This window comes from Heterocephalus glaber, unplaced genomic scaffold, assembly GCF_053883595.1.
Source record: "Heterocephalus glaber isolate CG9 unplaced genomic scaffold, H.glaber_assembly_v1.0 deba00001442, whole genome shotgun sequence".
Lineage (NCBI taxonomy): Eukaryota > Metazoa > Chordata > Mammalia > Rodentia > Bathyergidae > Heterocephalus > Heterocephalus glaber.
The window spans coordinates 27,630,158-27,650,422 of NW_028258296.1; the positions used below are offsets into that span (position 1 = coordinate 27,630,158).

The 20,265-nt window shown below is 33.0% G+C and overlaps 1 protein-coding gene across 9 annotated transcripts in view; it reads right to left on the bottom strand.

Annotated features, from left to right (window-relative positions):
- Evi5 (ecotropic viral integration site 5) overlaps positions 1–20,265 on the bottom strand; it is a 230,081-nt gene that overhangs the window by 110,716 nt on the left and 99,100 nt on the right. For 5 of the 9 annotated variants that reach the window (XM_004841263.3, XM_004841265.4, XM_004841268.3 and 2 more), the window contains 3 exons: positions 18,908–18,961; positions 16,797–16,829; positions 16,132–16,278 (listed from right to left, as the gene is read on the bottom strand). The exons of 1 other annotated variant lie outside the window; for it this stretch is intronic. In XM_004841263.3, the coding sequence (XP_004841320.1) occupies positions 16,132–16,278; positions 16,797–16,829; positions 18,908–18,961 (234 nt within the window). The remainder of the gene's footprint in view (positions 1–16,131; positions 16,279–16,796; positions 16,830–18,907; positions 18,962–20,265) is intronic. 3 more of the 9 variants (XM_004841266.4, XM_087213127.1, XM_087213125.1) reach the window with 2 other exon arrangements.

Sequence of the window (20,265 nt, forward strand, 5' to 3'; positions counted from 1 at the left end):
TAATATTTTTTTTTGCCATCAACAAAGTCTATAAAACAATTCTTTTTTTTAGTTAGCATTGTTTAATCAATAACCTTTCAGATCTTACAGAATACTAAAAAGTAAAACATTTGAAGTTCAGTTTAAAATCTTGTTTATAAAACAATTCTTAATTCTCAGGCCATCATGATAAGGATCAATTAATATACTGTAAATTCTATAGGATCTATAGAATGCAGAGTACTTCTGGTGACATAGTACAATATGAATCTGTACCTTTTTAGGTTTTTTAAATATCTAATTTAACAGTTCTTATTATGTTTCCCTGTACTATCATTTTTTGCAACTTTCAACCCTAGTTTTATCTTGGTTCTTAGTCTTACCTCTATGATCAGTCACCTGCTTCACTCTCTAGCAATGGATTTACCCTCTGGAGTCACAGACTCTGGGAATCACAAGAAACTCAATTTTTCAAAACAAAAAAAATTTATATTCATGAACTTCTATACGTAATTTCAGACCTCCTTGAAGCTTTATATACCCTAAGTTTAAAAGCTCAGCTATCAAAAGTACTCCCTTTAATCCTCAGCTACCTTTATGATCATAACTATGAGGTCACATTGGAGCCCAAATACCAAGTATTACGATTCTCAGCAGCTCAAGTTTCATTTCTAGACAAATGTTCTGTATTCAAATCAAACTTAATACAAAGGTTATCACTGTCTTCCCCAAACCAATTCCTTTCCTTGATTTCTTTATTTGCCACTAGCCTAAAATCCTTCATGTGGCACCTCAGTGTTGTTGCCTATCACAGAATAGTAAGACTTTTTTGCTGTAGAATCTTTCCCTTGTTATTGTTTCCTTTTCATTTATCATCACTGCTCTAATAACTGGTCTTTCTTGCCATTTTGATCTTATAATAATCCATTGTGAATGCTAGCACCAGAGTTCCCTAAAACAACACTTTTAACCATATAATTCTTTAAGTCAAAAATTTATAATAGTCCTCTACTGCTCAAAGGGAAAGTTCTAAATTCCATAGTTTAAAATATTTCTCCTTTTTACTTCCCATTTATTCTTCAACCCACAATCCAACTTAAGACTTCCTTGATAAAATTTCTAGCCATTAATAGTATCAATATCCAGTAATAATATAAATACTCAATGAAAACTCCTTTACTATTCAATTCTTTCCTTCCATGATATTTTAAAAAATCAAACTGGGGGCTGGGGATTTAGCTCAGTGGTTCTGGCGCCTGCCTCCCTAAGCGTAAGGTACCGAGTTCAATCCCCGGCACCAAAAAAAAAAAAAAATCAACCTGGTCATTTATTTTTAGACAGGGTTTTGCTAACTAACTAGCTCAGGCTGTCCTTGAGCTCATGGGGGTCCTCCTGACTCACTCAGCCTCCCCAGTGCTGGGATTACAGACATGCACTACCATACCCAGACAAACCGGCCATTCTTAAAATTCTTCTCTCTCTTAGATTATATTTAGATTCCCTCTCTTAGCCTTACACTTCTGTGCTTCTATTTTCTCCATTCCTCTGTAAATTTTATTACTTTCTGTAAGCTTGTGTTTGTGTTATGTATGTGTGTGTAAAAAAATCAGGAGTCCCTAGGGTCTCATGTGTGCTCTCACGATCTTTCCATTTCTCTATTTTATAGATTCATCCTATATGATTTCATGCACTGTCTCCATAGTTTACATGTACAGGCAGTATCAGATACTGTCTTTAATCTGTCAGATATTGTCTATATAGGCAGTACATTGAAAGCACCAAGGAATGATCGATAAAACAGTAAAACATGGAAGGTGGAGGCAGAGACAGGGAGACGGGGGCAGGGGACATACAATGATGGAACCCTGGGATTACAGACAGACAAAATGAACAATGATGCTCAAAGGCATATTTCCAGCCCATATCTTTCTAAGTTATACATCCATATGCACAATTTCTTTTTTTTGATTGAAGATACTTTATTAAGATCAAAGATTTTCCATTACATTTATTTATAAATCCTTCCTAGTCCCAAAAGAAAATAAATAATAAAAATCTGTATCTTCAGGAAGATTTTCACAACATAGTTTTATAAATCTGAGCAGTTTACATGTTTGTCAATTTTAAATTATTACAATTTAGATACATTCAATCATTACACAATGCCAGGAATGTCAACCTTAAAGATGCCGAGATAGAAATATAAATCAGTAAAAGTATAGTGAAAATTATATTTCAGTTTTACCTTACTACTTTTAACCAAATCTAATTTGTCAATTGTGGGGGCACAGAATTTCCTTCTTGGTCATGGAATGAATGCATATATATGTATTTTAAATATGTATATTTCAATCTATATTCAAATATATGTATACACTTGAAAACTCAATGCTCCTTCTTCTCCAGTAGCAGCTGACACTGTCTGGGAGCAGGCTGCTCAGTGGGGCACAGTGTTTTTCTCCTTGGTGAGAGGAGACTGCAGGTGCAGAAAGCTGAGGATCAAGGGCTTCACTACAGTTAACAGCAAGCCCCGGAGTTGGCCCTGTCTTAATAAATTTTAATCAAATCTCTTTTTAAGCATCAAGAAAAAGCATGTGTAAGGCTATGTTACCACTCCATTTCTCAAAATTCCTTTCCTTTCATTATTTAAAAAATATTATTCAGTTCTGATTTTAAAAAGAGAAAGCAATCTAGACAACTGCATTTTTGTAACATAACCATCATCACCACCACCACCTAAAAAGACTCTACCACTCTACACTATTGCTACATGCAAATTAAAGAACTGAGGTGGTTATCTGAAGTGAAGAAAAAAAATTCTATGTAAATATTTGAGAGTAAGGAATGTGAGCTGCCCAAATTAGGCAGAGGATTGCCTGTACATATGCACAATTTCTTACTGGTCAACTCCCATCTGTTTGCCCTTGTATTCACCTCACATTCAACATGTAAAAACTGAATTCCTCATCTTTTCTTCCTCAAATGTTCCCTATTCTGCTAAGGACATCACTACCTCATAACTGACCAAGTCAAAACCTTTCTACTCAACCTGTACCATACAATCACAAAACCTTGGTAATTTTTCTTCTAACTAGTGCATTTGGCTGTTCCTTTCCATCTTCACTGTCTTCATTCATGCTGGCCATCTCTTTCTTTGTATGACTGAAGTAGTTTCACACATCCTCTCCCAATTGTTGCAGAGCTTACTGCTGTTATATTATGGTAACTCTCAAGGCTAAACTGTAGTAAACAGAAGGCATGTTTTTTACAATCCCACCATCTGGAATAGGTAGTGTCAGACCCCAGTCCAGGTAGCAGAGAAAAACTTCCCAAGCAATGTGGTTACACATCCTGCAAGGTGCAAAGGATAACAGGAAGCCAAAGCCTGGGTTTGAGTTCGAGATAAGTAGCCTGCCCCATACAGCAATATCTGCAGGTCCAGATACCCCTGGAGACCACCAGACTTCCTCTGCCCCAGAACAAAAGACTTCCTCCACTCCAGGACAAAATTTTCCCATGCCTCCTGGCACTACCCCTCCCCTACCCAAACTCCCCTATAAAGTTTCCTCTCACCCAAGCACCCAGGGTCAAACAGCTTTGTCACCCTTGCCTAGACTGAACCCAGGCTGAGAATGAAACTTTACTTGTTAGTTCATTTTTGCCTGCTCTGGTGGCCTTGGTCATGCCTTGGTTTATTGTAACAAGTAGTTATTTTCTTTTTGTCTTCAGTTTTTTGAGACAAGGTTTTACTATGTAGCCCAGGCTGGCATCAAACTCACTGTGATCTTCCTGTGCCACCATGCCTGGCATCCAGGTAGGTATTTTTTAACTTTACTGTTTCGAGCCTGAGGAAATTTTGATTCTATGCTTATTGATACAAATACGTTAATGAAAAGTATACAAGATTGGTACATTTTCTTTAATATAATATTATATTCAGAATGAATCTAATTCAAGCCAATTTCATTATCACTTTTTTCATATAACAATTAACTCTTTCTAACTGTATCCAGACAAAAAGTATTTTCATTAGGACCAATTCTGAATGGACAATAATGATATATGAATTATAAAGACTCTAAACCTTGGGCCGGGGATTTAGCTCAGTGGTTCTGCCACCTGCCTCGCAAACGCAAGGTCCCAAGTTCGATCCCCGGTACCGAAAAAAAACAATAAAAGGATCCAAGACTCTAAACCTTCAACCACTTAACAGCAAGTAGATAAGCTTAACACATTTTTTTTAATATATAGCTTTCTAAGAATCAGTGGTATATTAAAAATAAGCTTTTAAAAAACTAAGCATCTAGATCTCAAATAATGTTCCTATATTAAAAAATCCCTAGAAAAGTACATGTGACATGCAAATTAGTGATTTGCATATATATGTACAGTTTATTTTAACAAATGAAAACTATCATAATTATGACAGCTGATATTCAGCAAGAGGTCATTTATTTAAAAGTCTATAATCAAGCCAGGCATGGTGGCACATGCCTGTAAACCTGGCTACTTGGAAGGCTGAGCAGGAAGATCACAAGTTCAAGGCCAACCAGAGTAACTTATTGAGACCTTGTCTCAAAATCAAATTTTTTTTAAAAGGGCAGGAGATGTAACTTCATGGTAGGAGTGCTTAGTAGGTAATCACACCACCAAAAAAAGAGAAAAAACCCCTATAAAATGAATGACTTCCTTATAGTTAAACATTAAGTTCTGCCAATCCATGTCTTTGTTTTTCTGTGTTAACAATCCCATTTCAATGAAACTGATAGAAAATGAGAGTCTGCTTTTCATTCTTATGTGCTTTTCTGGTGTGGCAAAGGCTGCAAACGTAAAGATAAGTTAGGAAGTCCTTTGTAATCTTTTTCGCTTGTGTCTTCAGTTAAAAAAGAAAATTCACACATTCAATGTTTGAAGGATATATGAGTACCAGGTGTTTGAGGGCCATAAGAGTAAAAGAGTGAAAAGAAAATAGTTGTATTTTGAGAAGTTTGTTGTACAGGCTGAGTATTCGTTATTTGAAATGCCTAGGACTGAAAATGTTTTAGATTTCAGAGTTTTTCAGATTTAGGAATTTTTGCATAGACTTTAAACTACTTGAGCATCCCTAATCTAAAAATCCAAAATACTACCAAATTCTACATTTGGAGTATCATGACAGTGTTCAAAAAGTTTCAGGTTTCATATTTTTGGATTGGAGATCCCCAACCTGTAATAATTGGGAAAAAAATCCAAAGTTGAAAAAGAACTATACAAATACACTTAGTATTGCCTGAATTATACATTACATTGCTATCTAACTTTTAGACATGACATCTATATTCCAGTTACAAGACATAACATACTTTCCAGAATCCTGTATTCTTTTTTTGTAAAAGTTATTGTAACTCTAATTTGTGCAATTAATTTAAAAATACATTTCTATATATACAGTACTGTACAAGCAATGCCAGGAACAGTCTGAATTATCACTGTACAAGGAAACTCAAACTGAACTTTTTTTTTGGTACCAGGGATCAAGCTCAGGATCTTGTGCTTGCGAGGCAGGCACCAGAACCACTAAGCTAAATCCCCAGCCCCCGAACTTTTTATAGTAGGTAAGCAAACTATACTTGCTCAATGAATTAGCTAATTAACTTTTGGTTTAACAACGAAACCCCTATATTATGTAAACATGAGATACGGGAGTTGAATGCTGCAAAAATAAACTATATAATTAATTGCTAACCTTTTTATTCAAATATTTCAAATGTCTACCTAGCAACCTTTAGCCACTTTTCCAAAAATTTACTGACATGGTTTTTTTTTTGGTGGGTTTTTTTTTTTGGTATCAGGGACTGAACTGAGGACTTTGTGGTTGTGAGTCAGGTGCTGTAACCACTGAGCTAAATCCCCGGCCTGACATGTTTTGATTTGTATTAAAAGTAAAATTTTGGACAGTATGGACAACAGTACATTTGTATTACCCTATCCAAAAGTATCTGGAAGAAACCATCATGACACAAAGCAAAGTATGCCAGAACAGGTTTCTATAACACAAGATCACAGGAAAACAAAAATTTATATTTTACTCTCCTCAGGATATGACCCTCCAAAGATGCTCATAATCATACCACATGCTTTGAACAATATATTCTTGAAAACTCCAATACTGATGTACTATTTAAAGATCTGCTATAAAATTTGTTTAAAAATTAATATATCCTTTTTATAGGTTTGTTTTCAATATCTAAAACGTTACATACATCCTTTAAGACAAATGTAAAACATTTAATCTTTAGACTAAAGTAAAGCTGCTTTTGAAGAAAAGTTTGGTCTAAATTTATAGGATTGGAGGCCAACAGCTTGAGAGTTTACAAATGAAGGGCTGCAGGTGTAGCTCATGGTAGAGCATGTACTTAGCATGAAGCAGGCTTAATCCCCAGAAGAAAGTATTTACCAAATGAAACATATAAAGTTATCTATTTTGGGTTTTTAGAAAAACTAACAACTTCAATTTTCATAAAGAAAATAAATCTAGTAGATAAATTAGGTATGAGGAAAGTGCTACTGACCAAACACATTTTCTGAAATAAATTATCTAGAAGACAGAGGGGCAAAAGAAGGAAGAGAAAAGAAAAGAAAGAGAATAGAAGGAAAAATGGAAACAAAGGGAGGAGTGATTGAAGGGAGGGGAGGGAAAGAGGAAAAAAGAAGAATCAAGATATGTCACGTAATGTACAAATTCCATATGATGAATGCTATCATTATGTATATCTAAAATGCACCAATAAAATTAATTTTTAAAATTATCTAGAATTACAGCTGGTAATGACAAGGTACTTTTTATTTTATTAACATTTATTCATTTGTTTAATCTAAATAAGATTGGTATCCCTCATATGAAATCTTTTTCTTAAAATTACTACATAATTCTTTTAATATTTTCTTTACAATTATAGAAATTAATAATCTAATTATAGAAAAGGGAGAGACAGAAAAAATTTTGTCTTGCTTCCTATTAAGTACTTCTTGGTATAAAGGTCTGAAGAATTGAAGCTTAACTGTTAAATTCTTGTTTATGTTGATCTGAGCCAAGAGAAGCTAGATAAATAGCTTAATCAGGATATATGAATGATACACAGTCATGTGTAGGCTACAAAGCTTTTAAATACATCAAGTCAGACTCAAAGACAGTCACATCAGAAAAAGTTCTCTAACAAAACCACAACTGTGCCTGACCATAACAAGAACAGAGTCAGACATCCAAATGCATGAAATACTACCGGATCAATCCAATTTCTCCTATGGACATTCTGAAAAACTGACACAGAACCTGTAAAGTACTCAAAGGGACAATTTAAACTTTATGCTTATTTTTTATGATTCATTTAATATTTATTATTTTACTTAATATTTAGTACACTAAATGTTAAAATCAATAATTGGCTAAATCATTTTTGAAAACCAACAGTCAAGAGCCAGTATAAAAATGGAACCAGTGTCCTGTTAAAGACAATTATAAGTGTGTACTGCACTTTTTAAAGAATATAAATACTCAAAATTAGTTAAGAATAAACTTTACCTTTTAGAAGCTGCTGCTCAAAGGTTTAACATATTATTTTAAAATAACCCTACCATGTCATTGTACCAAGAGCATTAAAACCATTAAAATGATATGAAATATTGAATTGACAAAAGTCTATAAATCTGTAACAATACAGAAGAGTCTAGAGTAAGTGGGAAGTTAAAGAAAAAAGAAGTCTTCTTTCAGATGAACACTAGCTAGTAAATGTGCAAGTAATGAGAGTACATGAAAACTGTAATTTTAGAAATGTTAATAACTGATTCAATAAGGATCATCAAGGTGGGCACTGTGGGACGCCTGTAATTCTAGCACTCCAGCAGGCTGAGGCAAGAGAACAACAAGGTCAAGCCCAGCCTGTCAAACTCAGCAAGAACCTGTCTTAAAATAAAAAAAAATAAAAAGAGCTGAGGCTGTAGCTCAGTGTAAAGGCACTGGATTCAATCCCCAGTGTCCCCCCTGCCAAAAAAAAAAAAAAAAAGAAAAAGAAAAAAAGAAAAGAAGCCAATGGATGCCAAAACCATTAGCTACAAGGCTGGCAGACACCGTGAGCCCTGTGTATGGGTGGGTTCCACATACGTGGATTCAATTAACTGGGGACAGGAAATATATTTTTTTAAAGTTTGTGTCTACTGAACATGTATAAATCTTTTCATTATTCTCTAAACAATACAGTGTAACAACTATTTACATAGCATTTAGATTGTCATAGGTATTATTAGTAATTTATTTAATTTAGAGAGGAAATGAAGTATAAAGGAGGATGTGCATAGGTTATATACAAATACTATGCCAGTTTACACAAGGGAGAGTCTTGGGTAACCAAACATAGCATAGTAATCAAATTCTTCATCACTATTAGTACGTACAACTTAAGTCCTTCTTGATTTAAAGCAAAATGAAGTTTGCAACATTATCTCTCATCTAAATGTGCAACTGAATTTATAAGAAATGCAATAACATCATGAGGAAGGAATCATACAAATCCAGAATATGAGAATAGCAACTATAAAAAGTTAATGTCATTTCTGTTTTTCATCTCTAACAAAGGTTTATCAATTATTATTTCAAAACATTAGCTTTTAATTTTATGGATTTTTTTGTTTTGTGTCATTTTCAATTTGATTTCTACCTTTTTATTTGCTCTTTTTTGCTTGCTTTAAGTTGAATTTGCTTTTTCATGTCTACTTTCTTAAGGTGGAAAATTACAATTACTGGTTGGGTTTGAGACTTTCTGAATATAAACAATTAATGCTATAAACACTGCTTTAGATGGACTCCACAAAAGTTTATCCTCTTTAATTTTCATTATTATTAGTATATGTTTGCAGTACATAATGATTATATTCATTGTGGGGAGCTGGTATACATACATAACAAATCTTAATTCTTTTTATGCCTCCCCTGATCTTTTGGTCCTCTTCGCATTTGTAAAAGATCTATCTCCCTGTTTCCTATTATCTGTCTTTAAATTTTATAGGTTATATTTATATTTGTATTTAATAAAAATATACTCCTCTTTTAGATTTTCTCTGACCCATTGGTTTAAAAAATGTATTGTTTAATTTCCAAACATTTGAATATTTTCCCATTATTATTAATTTCAGTATGTTCAAAGAACATATTTTGTATGATTTTAATTCTCTTAAATTTGTTAGTTTATGTTCCATATGTACTTGAAAAGAATATGTACAGTATCCTGCTGTTATCACATACAGTATTCCACAAAAGCCTATTAGATAAAGGTGGCTGATTGTATGGTTCAAGTTTTCTATACCCATATTGATTTGACACCTACTGGCTTCATCAATTATTAAGATGGAATTTAAAGACTCTCACAATAATCATGGACTTATTCCTGAACAAATTTCAGTACTATCAGTATTATTATTTCAGTATTATCAATTCAGCTTCATGCTCATCTGTTATTAGGAGCATATACATGTTATACTTTATTAGATACTTATAATCTTTAAAAAAGATTCTTATGTCTTCTTGATAAACTGTTCCTACTGTTATCAATGGTAGTCCACTTCATTCCTTGTACTATTCCTTATTCTGAAATTTATTTTGTCTGACATTAATACAGACACTCCAGCTTTCTTTTGCTCAGGCTTGCATATTCTTATCTTTTCCTTTAATTTTTCCCCTCATGTAATTAGCACATTGTGTACAGCAGATGTAAAAAGATCACCTTGATCTTTCAGTCTTAAGTTCACTGTGGAGGAAAATCATTCTTAATTATTAATTCATATACATTTCCAACAACCACATGGCAACCTGCATGGTCTCTATTATTCCTAATCTTTGCAAGTGAGACCACCTCACCCCCACCTACAGGCTGAAATTTATTGATATGCAGGTACCAACTGCTATGGATCCTGAATGTACCCTAAAGGTCCATTATTGAATACTCAGTCTTCAGTCTATGGTACTACTGGGAGATGGTAGACCTTTAGGAAGAGGGACCTAGTAGAAGGATGTCAGGTCATTAGAAGCATGCTCCTGAAGGGAATGTTGAGACACTGGCCCTTCCTGTCTCTTTGCTTCCAGGCTGGCATGCAGTACACAAGTCTTCTCCATCACATATCCTGTCATCATGTACTGTGCCATCACAGCCCCAAACAAGGCCAAGCAACCACTGACTGAAACCTCTGAACTATGGGCCAAAATAAACCCTTCCTCCTTAAAAGGTTTTATCTCAGGTATTTTTTCACAGTCATGGAAAGCTAATATACCAATCTTATTCCTAAAAAAGAGAATTTTATACTGTATTCTACACTGGTACATGAAGAGTTGGTCTATCCAAATATCACAACCCCAAAGCACCTAAAATTGTGACTGGGAAATTGCCGCACATATTCACTACTTGGCCCAAGATGCTCTCTCCCATTATTTCACTAAATTCCTGATATTCCAAACTCTTATCTCTTCTATTTCTTAATCTCAGTTCTGGGCTATAGTTCTATTGGCTATTGATCTCACAATCTGCTCCAACTCATTTCTCTAGTTGCCATCTTTGATCTATTCTGCTTCACTTCATACTACATTCCCTCTTTGGCACAGGGCAATCACAATTCAGATTATGATCTGCCCATGCTTGGGCCTGAGGTATCTCTTACTCTCCCCAAGCTGCTCCTAAAAGCAGATTGCTCGCTTCTGGTCCTACCCTCGCTATCATAAATGTGTTCTGTACTAGGATTTTACATGCTTCCATAAGTGCATCTTCCATAAGTGCATACAGTAATCACTCGTGTATGTGAGTGAAATATGACATATTTCTTTTCACCTTTTCCCTATTAGTTTAAACAAAACAAACAAGCCAGGTATGGTGGCACACACCTGTAATCTCAGCACTGGGGAGGTTGAGGTAGGAGGATCACTGCAAATTGAGGGCCAGCCTGGGCTAAACAGTGAATTTAAGGCCAGCCTGAACTACATAGCAAGACCCTATCTCAAAAAAAAATTTTTTTATTCAGGCAAAATTCAAGTAACCATTTTAAAGTGAACAATTCAATAGTATTTACTACCTCCAGAATGTTGTACAATCACTATCTGTAGTTTCAAATCATTAACACTCCAAAGTAAAACCCCTTATCTATGAAGCAGTTCTCACCCATGACTACATATTTTCTAGAAACCAATAACCTATATTCTGTTCTGAATGAATTTATGTTAAAATATTTCCTATAAATGGAATCATAATATATGTATTTTTATACCTGGCTTCTTTCACATAGCTTAAGGATTTTGGAGGTTCACTGACAGTATAGCATTACTAGTAGTTTATTCCTTTTTATGGATGAATAACATTCCACTGTATGTATAAGTGGTGTGATCAAAAATACAGTGAATATTTAATTTTTTGAAAAAAGTATTACAGTAAAAGACATATTGCCAGAGGGCAGGTGAAGGGAAAGGAGAAGTACAAGTGATCCAAATCAATACGTATAGGTAACTATTGCCCAAGAGGAATGTTTATGCATTGCAAACATATACCAATAAAAAATAACTTTTTAAAAAGACAGCAGCTGGAGAGGGGAAAAAGAAGACATACTGTCATGCGTTCTCCTAAAATACCACCACCCCCCACAACATGCGCGCACTTATCATTCTCTCCACTTTCTGAAGCAGTTCTGCAAATCCTTCTTCTTGAGTGTTTTTATTTGTGCTATGTTGGCTGCCTTGACATCCTGAATCAATTCAAAATGTTTACCTTTCACAGTAATTACAACTTTGGGGAAGAGCCCAAAGTTGCACTGTACCAGATGTGGTAAATAAGGTGGATGAACACACTGTGATATTTTTACAAGCATATATTTTGCTGAATAGCACTCACTTCATTTTTTTTTATCACATCTTGTAAAGACACTCACAAAAGAGGACTTTCAGAAGTGCTTCAGAAAGTGGTAAGAACAATAGGATAAGTGTAACTGAAGCAGGGAGCATAATTTTGAGGGGGATTAATGGCAATGTGACTTTTACTGTTTTAATTTTTAGATTTAAGGATTCCTCCATATATTATGATCATCCCTTATATATATGACAATTTATCCATTCATCCACTGATGGACTTCTAGATTTTGTCTACTTTTCAAAATATACAATGCTGCTATAAACGTGTGCATACATACTTCTTTGAGTACTAATATTTCATTCTTTTGGGTATACAACTAGGATAATAGGGTAATTCTATGTTTAACTTTTTGAGGAGTTATTACACTGTTTTCCATAGAAGCTGTTACTAACATTCCACTGAGAAACGTATATGTCTATTGGCCAACTGTGCATCTTCCTTGGAGAAAGATTCATTCAAGTAATTTGCCCATTTTATAACTGGGTTACTTTTGTTGAGTTTTATGAGTTCTTTACAGATTTTGCCTACTAAATCCTTATCAAATATGTAACTCACAAATATTTTCTACCATTTTGCAGGCTGCCTTTTCATTTACTTAATAATCTCTTTGATAATATTTTTAAAATTTTGATGAAGTTCAAAGCATTTTTCTGTTGTTGCCTGAGAATCCACATCTACATCAACTGTCAAGTCCAAAGTCATAAAGATTTATCTCTTATGTGTTATTCTGAGGATTTTTGGGTTTCAAACCACAAAATGCATGCCTGTAATACCAGCTACTTGGACCTTGAGTTCAAAGCCAGCCTGACCAACTTATTGAGACCTTCATCTCAAAAAACAAACAGGCAAGTGTGAGGGCCTGAGTTCGAACCCTGGTACCAAAAACAAAACAAAAAACAACAACAGCAAAACCACCAAAAAATGTTACATGCATGTTTATGCATGCATAAACAGATTATTTTAAAACCACAAAACTTGTATTTTATGGTATTTTGACTACTGATCCATTGAAGTTAGTGTTTATTTATAGTGTATCTCATGGTCCGATTTCATCATTTTGCATGAGATTATCCAGTTTTCCCAGCACCATTAAAGAGACTATCCTTTCCCTCAATAATTAATAATTAAGTGTACTTGTGGGCTGGGAATTTAGCTCAGTGGTTCCACCGCCTGCCTTGCAAGCGCAAGAACCCAAGTTTGATCCCCAGTACCAAAAAAAAGAGTTGAAAACATATTAAGTGTACTTTTTATCTGGATTGTTTCCTTTCAGATCTTCAAATGATTTTCTATTACATAATATCATTTCTATTACATACATATCATTCAGTCTCTGGTCAAATGTTACATCCTCAGGGAAGTGCTCCACAACCACCTTATCTACAATTGCACTCAAACTTAACAAACTCACTCCTGCTTTATTTTTTCTTCATACCCTTTATCTGAAATTATATTTCTGTTTAACGTGTCTCCTGAACCAGAACACTTCATATAATAGCAAACTTTCTTTTTCTTTACTGTTGTATGCTCCACGCTAAATATTTTGCATATTAGTTTTCAAATGAACAAATACACTCATTCCATTATAAGATAAAGACAACATAATCATATAGGACTGAACAAAATATAAAATGTTTCATAAACTGACCTTGGTCTCTTGATAATAAACTACAGAATAAAGCAGTACTCACATTTCTTTCCCTCATGTCTATCTAATTGGCTTGTAGTTATATTTGAAAAAAGGAAAAAACGAAGAGCTAAAATAAAAATCTTGATCAAAAATGACTCAGTAGATGATGGGAAACTAGAAGGTAGACTTTGAGAGATGAAGAAGAAAGAAGAAAGGGGGGAAGGATGGGAAGAAAATAATCAAAATATGTTACATACATGTACAGATATACCAAATGAATCTCGTTATTCCATATAACTCCTATGCACTAACTTTAAAAACCCATTAAATGTATATGTGATTTGATCTTTGCACTGAAAGAATTTTAAAGTTTAAAAAAGACATGAACTAAAATATTTTGGAATCTTGACTGATCCATAATCTAATATATTAGCTCCATTTTGAAATATTTCATGTATAAAATTCTTAAACATGCCTTATATGTGAACATTTAAATATGAAATACATCATGCATAGGTTTAAGAGATAAGGACCTCTGATATATCATCATGGGAACATAATTTCTTGATATAGTTAATCACTTCTAAAACCAACTAAGTTTGCTTCTTTCATCTTAATTTTTCTACCCTGACCTGAAACATATCCATGAGAAAGCCTATTAAATAAGTTGTAAGTGGCATTTTTATTATAAAATAATGTTAATTTGTAATGACATGAACGGCATATTGGCTTTTAGTGAGTCATTTATCTGTTAACAAGACAGATGTTCTAGGCTTTTCTGATCATTAAAGTCACTGGATACTCTTCAGATATTTAACCTTTATTTACTACTTTCTCTAAGAAATGTATTGTCCACCTTAAGATCTATACTATATCTCATTTTCTAAGAATCATTTACTGTTTCTATGGTCATTCTGCAAGCCATTTTAATATTTATGATATGAAACTTGAAATTAGAAATTTAACCAAGGCTGTTTTACTGTCTCATTTATTCTGCACGCACATCACTATTTTACATGTCTGTTTTACACTTAGAAAGTTACAAAAGCCTCAGTACATTCTGGTCATTTTTGCTTGCTCGCTTAACTTTTTCATTATAAACCAACACTATCCTTTTGATCCACATCTACCTATATGTTTCAGTAACTGAAAAAGCAGAAAAAAGCAAAACAGAACAAAACAAAAAAAATCTTAATTCATGATTGTAATATACTAAGAAAGTCTCTTTTTTTTGTTTTTGTTTTTTTTGGTACCAAGGATGGAACTCAGGCTTGAGGTTGCCAGGCAGGCACAGCATCGCTGAGCTACATCCCTGGCCAGACTGTAATATAACAAGACTGTAACTTATGCTAAATATAAGCAAAATACATATCTTTCCTTCTAAACAAATCACATTGCACTTGTGATTCATTTTAGCCTAATTACCAAAATGATTCAATAATTCTGTTTTCTCTTTATATGTTTTGATATTATAGATATTCCATATGAAGACAGGATAAAATTCTTACACTCTAGTCTTTTTAGTATTATTTTATCACTTAATTTATTTTTCTTAGCCATCTTCAGTAAAATAATAGAAAAAATACATGTTTAGCAATTTTTCTTCCTTTAGTTTTCTGACTTTTGTTCCTAGATGAGATGCTGTTTCTTGATTTTACTAAATAAAAAAATATAAAACTTAGTAGTCATTCTATTTGCCTTCCAGATCCTCTGCAGAGTTCTAGATTTAGTAACATAATTTTTTCTACCTACTCCTATTATAATCCAAGTCCTACTTGAAAACTGGAACAAGTGGGCCGGGGATTTAGTTCAGTGGTGCCATGCCTGCCTGGCAAGTGCAAGGTCCTGACTTCGATCCCCAGTATCAAAAAAAACAAAAAAAATTGAAACAAGAAATAATATATTTCAAAGATAAACAATGGACTTTTCTTTTTAGCCTTTATATGCTTAAAACAATCTTAATCTGAATTTGGCAATGGAAAATTATGTCTTAAGTTGCAAAAGATAACTAAAGCTAGTTATATAATTGGTGCCTGTTTAGAAATGTAGGTCAGTTTATATAATTTCTAAAGGATTAATATTTTTCCCTCTAGACAACTTCTCTCTTCTTGAAAAAATGTAGGCACACACCTTAACCCGTAATTCAACGTCTTGATATAGGAAATCTAATCTATAGTATTTCATAAGATATAAATTGCCACATAATCAAAGTTTTAAATGAGACAATTATATATGTTGGGTAATATTTCATCTACACAATGAATAAAAACTGGCCGAAGTCAGGATTACCTATTATGAGACAGATTTCTGAATTGAACAGCAGGTCTGACATACATTGCTTATATATTATTACACACAACATAATGTAAGGAAAGACAATTATTTAGCTTGTAACAAAATTGTGAAGGCAGGGAAGATAGAACAGGAGTTTTTAGGCCACAGTAACACCTCTAAGTATCATGGAACATAAAATGGAGTTCAATTAAAGTAGAAAACAAAATTATAAAAAACAAGAGCACTGAAGTTGTGCTTTATTCATTTATTTATTTTTTGGTTTAAAGGGAAAGGGATGAGAAAGGTGAGAAAAAGCACTACCAGACTCCTTACCCATTGTTGTTGGTGCTGGAGCTTCCTGATGGTATTTTCAGCCTGCTCCAGCTTAGCACTGGCCTCATTACTCTGTTGTTTGATGGTGGCCAACTCCCGTTTTATGAGGTAGTTTTCCTCAGCCTCCTGGGCTCTTGTCACTTGTCCCTTAGGACATAATTTTTTTGTGTGTAAAGCAATTTAGAATAGATTCAAGAAAAACTGCCTTTGTGAGGTTTAGTTATTTACTTTGACATTTAAAAAATCACCTCAGAGAATAGAACAGGCTAGGTAATTATTAGCTAGCAGTTTGTTATTGCTCCAGCAAATTTTGGGGAATCTAAATGAAAAATCCATCTCGATTCTTTCAGTCAATAAAAATTCAATTCATGCAGTATTACTGAGTTGTACATGCAGGACTAAAATTTTCAATGATAGTGGTTAATAACATAGAATTCACTGATTGCCATTTTGGAATATATACTGTAAAAAATTAAGGTTAGCTTTAAAACGTGCAACAGGTGCCGAACTGAATAAACCAAGATAATAAAAAATTAACCCATATACCACCCAAAAATTATTTCTAAGAAAATGCATGTAAAATTGCATGCATTAAAATATGAATTTTTAGGTTTAGGATTTTCCTTAGAATTAAGGTTAGAGAAAATGCTTTAAAAAAATTATACCTGTATCAATCTATCTGCCAAGGAAGCACTTTCCTACAAAAGGAAAAATTCAGACAGAAATATAAGAGAAAGGAAATAATAGTGATAAAATTAGGAATAAGAAGAGAAAAATACCCAAATTCCACCTACATTTCATTGCTAATTAAAATGGGCATTTAAATTTTAGAACTATTTTTAACTGAATGTATTTTTATTCTTAAATCTTAAGAAAAACATGTCAAAACAAAAATAGACAACAGAAAATCATGTTTTTCTAAAAGAGACCAAATCAAAAATTTCAAATGGTTTTTCATTATTTGGGATAAGCAAATATTTTCTCGTGAAAACGTATCCGTACCTCTTTATTTTTAGACTTAACTATATCTCAAACCATTTCTATGAAAGGGAGAAGGAATTTGAGTAAGCAAATACTTTTAAAAGACATTTACAAAGTATGATGGTAATTTGTGCAACAACAACATCCAAAGAAACAAAGCAAGGAATATACAGCAATTGAAATTAATGAGTTCAACTTAATAAACCCTAACAATAAGTAAGTAAACTTTGTGGTTGCAAAATTCAATTGATATTTAAATATTTATAGAATTCTAAATGCTAAGATAAATATCTAGGCCATCTAAGACAGTTTAAAAAAAAGGTAATTTTTTAAAAAGTAAAATCTAAACTTAACACTTTCCTACAGCATCTTTATGCATCATTCTGAAGATTCAATATAAATGCTTTCTGAAAATATTTCACTCCAAAAATTAAAAAACATCTAAGAAGTTATATATTTTACTGTAAACCAGTAATAAGTGTGGTAGAGGAAAGAGTATATGAATGACTAAAATGACTTAAAAACACTTAAGCTCAACATTTTTGTGGGGTCACCAAAACGAATAATCCTTAAAGCAACTGTACTACCATGAGAGACAAAATATATGCAACTATACAACAAAGACAGACATATAAAAAATATCCAGTCCTTGTGCACTGCTATTAAATATGAAATCATAAATACTTAAAAGCCAAACACTGCTAACCTTTTTTCCAGTTCTTTATTCTTATCTATAGATTTTTGAAGACTTTCAATATACTTGTTAATATCACGAGGGGTACTTTTAAACCTACTCACTCTCACTTCTAGTTTTTAAAAAAGCATCAAAAGAGTGTGAATTCAGACGTTTTTCTTTCAATAAAGCAAAATTCTTTTTTGGATTTTTTTTTTTGGTACCAGGGATCGAACTTAGGACCTTGTGCTTGTGAGGCAGGCGTGGTGCCACTGAGCTAAATCCCTAGCCCTGGTTTGTTTTTTTTTTCCTCCCAGACAGTGTCTTGCTGCATAATTCAGTTCCAGCTGGCCTTCAACTCACAGGGATCCTCCTGCCTCAGCCTCTTTTTCAGAGTGCTGGGATTACAGGCCTGCACCACCATGCCTGGCAAAGCAAAATTCTTAAACTATGCTTTTATTACTCAACTCACTGCCTCAGAAACACAACTAAAAAGACACTACATTAAAAGCACAGTATGAAAAATAATGAAAAATGTCCACATTTGCCAGTTATTTTATATGACACAAAGAAGAGGTAATAAGTAGACACCAAAAATTTTTCTAACCAAGTTTACCTACAACTTCCTTATGCAGAAAATCCTTTTGAGATTGAATTTTTTAGATAAGGAATCAGTCAATTTGACTAAACTTAATTCTAGGTTTTAAAGGAATCATTGATACATGTGGCTAGTAAGACTATACAACATTTGAAACTCATCTTTAAAATATAATATCACAGCTGGGGATGTAGCTCAGTGGTTCCGCCGCCTGCCTCGCAAGCAGAAGGACCCGAGTTCGATTCCCGGTAAAAGAAACTATAATATCACAATGGATTCCCAACTAGATATTAAAAGAATATACTTTTTCACATTTGTAAGAAATAACATTAATGTCACTCCAATAATAACCTCAGTTTGCTAGTACAAACTTTTATTAATACTTATTTGGTTAAATAATAAGCTAGATAAGCTAAGCAGTCAATATCACAATGGAGACACACATGGCAATATTTTTCAGAATTTATTTAAAATATATGGAAAAATAAACATTCAATAGATACTTGCAATAATCATTTACTTACTTTTTCTAATGTTTCAATGCGTTGTTTTAAAAGTCTATTTTCCGTGCGTAACCTCTGTTTAAAAAAAAAGTTTTGCTTAAGAAGACTAGATTCCTAAATCAGTCCTAAAAATATGTCTCCTTTTATAAGTAAGAAAAGGCTAAGGCATGGCTACGTTATCATCTGTCAAACTGTTACAGGTTTAGAGTAAGAAATACATAAACAGAAATCACATTCATCATTCCAGCTATGAATAAATTTTAAATGTAAACTACAGAAGAAAATCCATTTCTTTCTATACTTACAATACTGTCTTAAAGGTTTCCACATCCACCATTAGATAGAAAAGATTCTAACTTATCTTCTGCAAAGCCTAAGTGTATAAATGTCAGTTGAATAAGAAAATTCAAATATACATGTTTACGGAAAATATATAATTAAATATTAGACTAGAGCAATCTCCATTGAAAAATTCCTTACCTATTACAAATATAAAGAATCTATTATGAGCTGTTTTCTACTCAAGAAAATTAAACTACTAGCATTTACCAGCATTTTCTGTGTCAAAAGTAAAACAAGACTTAAAAAAAAGAGAAACTTCACCTAACTGTTCAATGACTAACTCACCAATACTTGTCAAATTATTGTCAAGTATTAAGTCCAAACCACTCCATATTTTAATCATCTTTTACATATTCCACTAATAAAATTTATTAATCATCTATATAAATTATTTCTTTATTTTGAAATCCACTATCTTGTCCCTTCATTTTTGCCATCCCTCAAATTGCAAACCTTCTTACCTTTTCGTATCAATTTGTTCAAGAGCTCAACCTGTCCTTTTTCCAGCCCTATCTTCCTCTAAATTTGTTACAAATATCTTCTTTGAAAATCCTATCAATTCAATCTATTATTTTTCTAGTAAACATTTAACTATAGTTTATACAACACATAAAATCTCAGCTCAGGGAAGTAAGATTATAAATTATATTTTACTAAGTAGACTATAAATTAGAACAAATCTTGGTTGTTACAAAGATACTTTGCAAGCTGCATTTTCTTTTTCTATTCACTAAAATATATTTAGTGAATGATTTGATATTGGCATTATTTGTGATTTCAGAATATAAAATAACACCTTGAGAAATAGAAACTATTTCCCATTTCTTGGCTGCTCATTTATGTATGGTACAGTAATCTACACAAGTCCTCAGTTATCAAACACTAGTACAGTCTAGAAAGCTTAAAAAAACAGGATTCCCAAAATGTTCTCATTTTATCAACCAAAGTTAACATTTTGTCTATCCTAAAAGATTTAGAAAATTAAGTTCCAACTACACAACTAAGCAAATAAAATTACTCACAACAGAAATAATGCT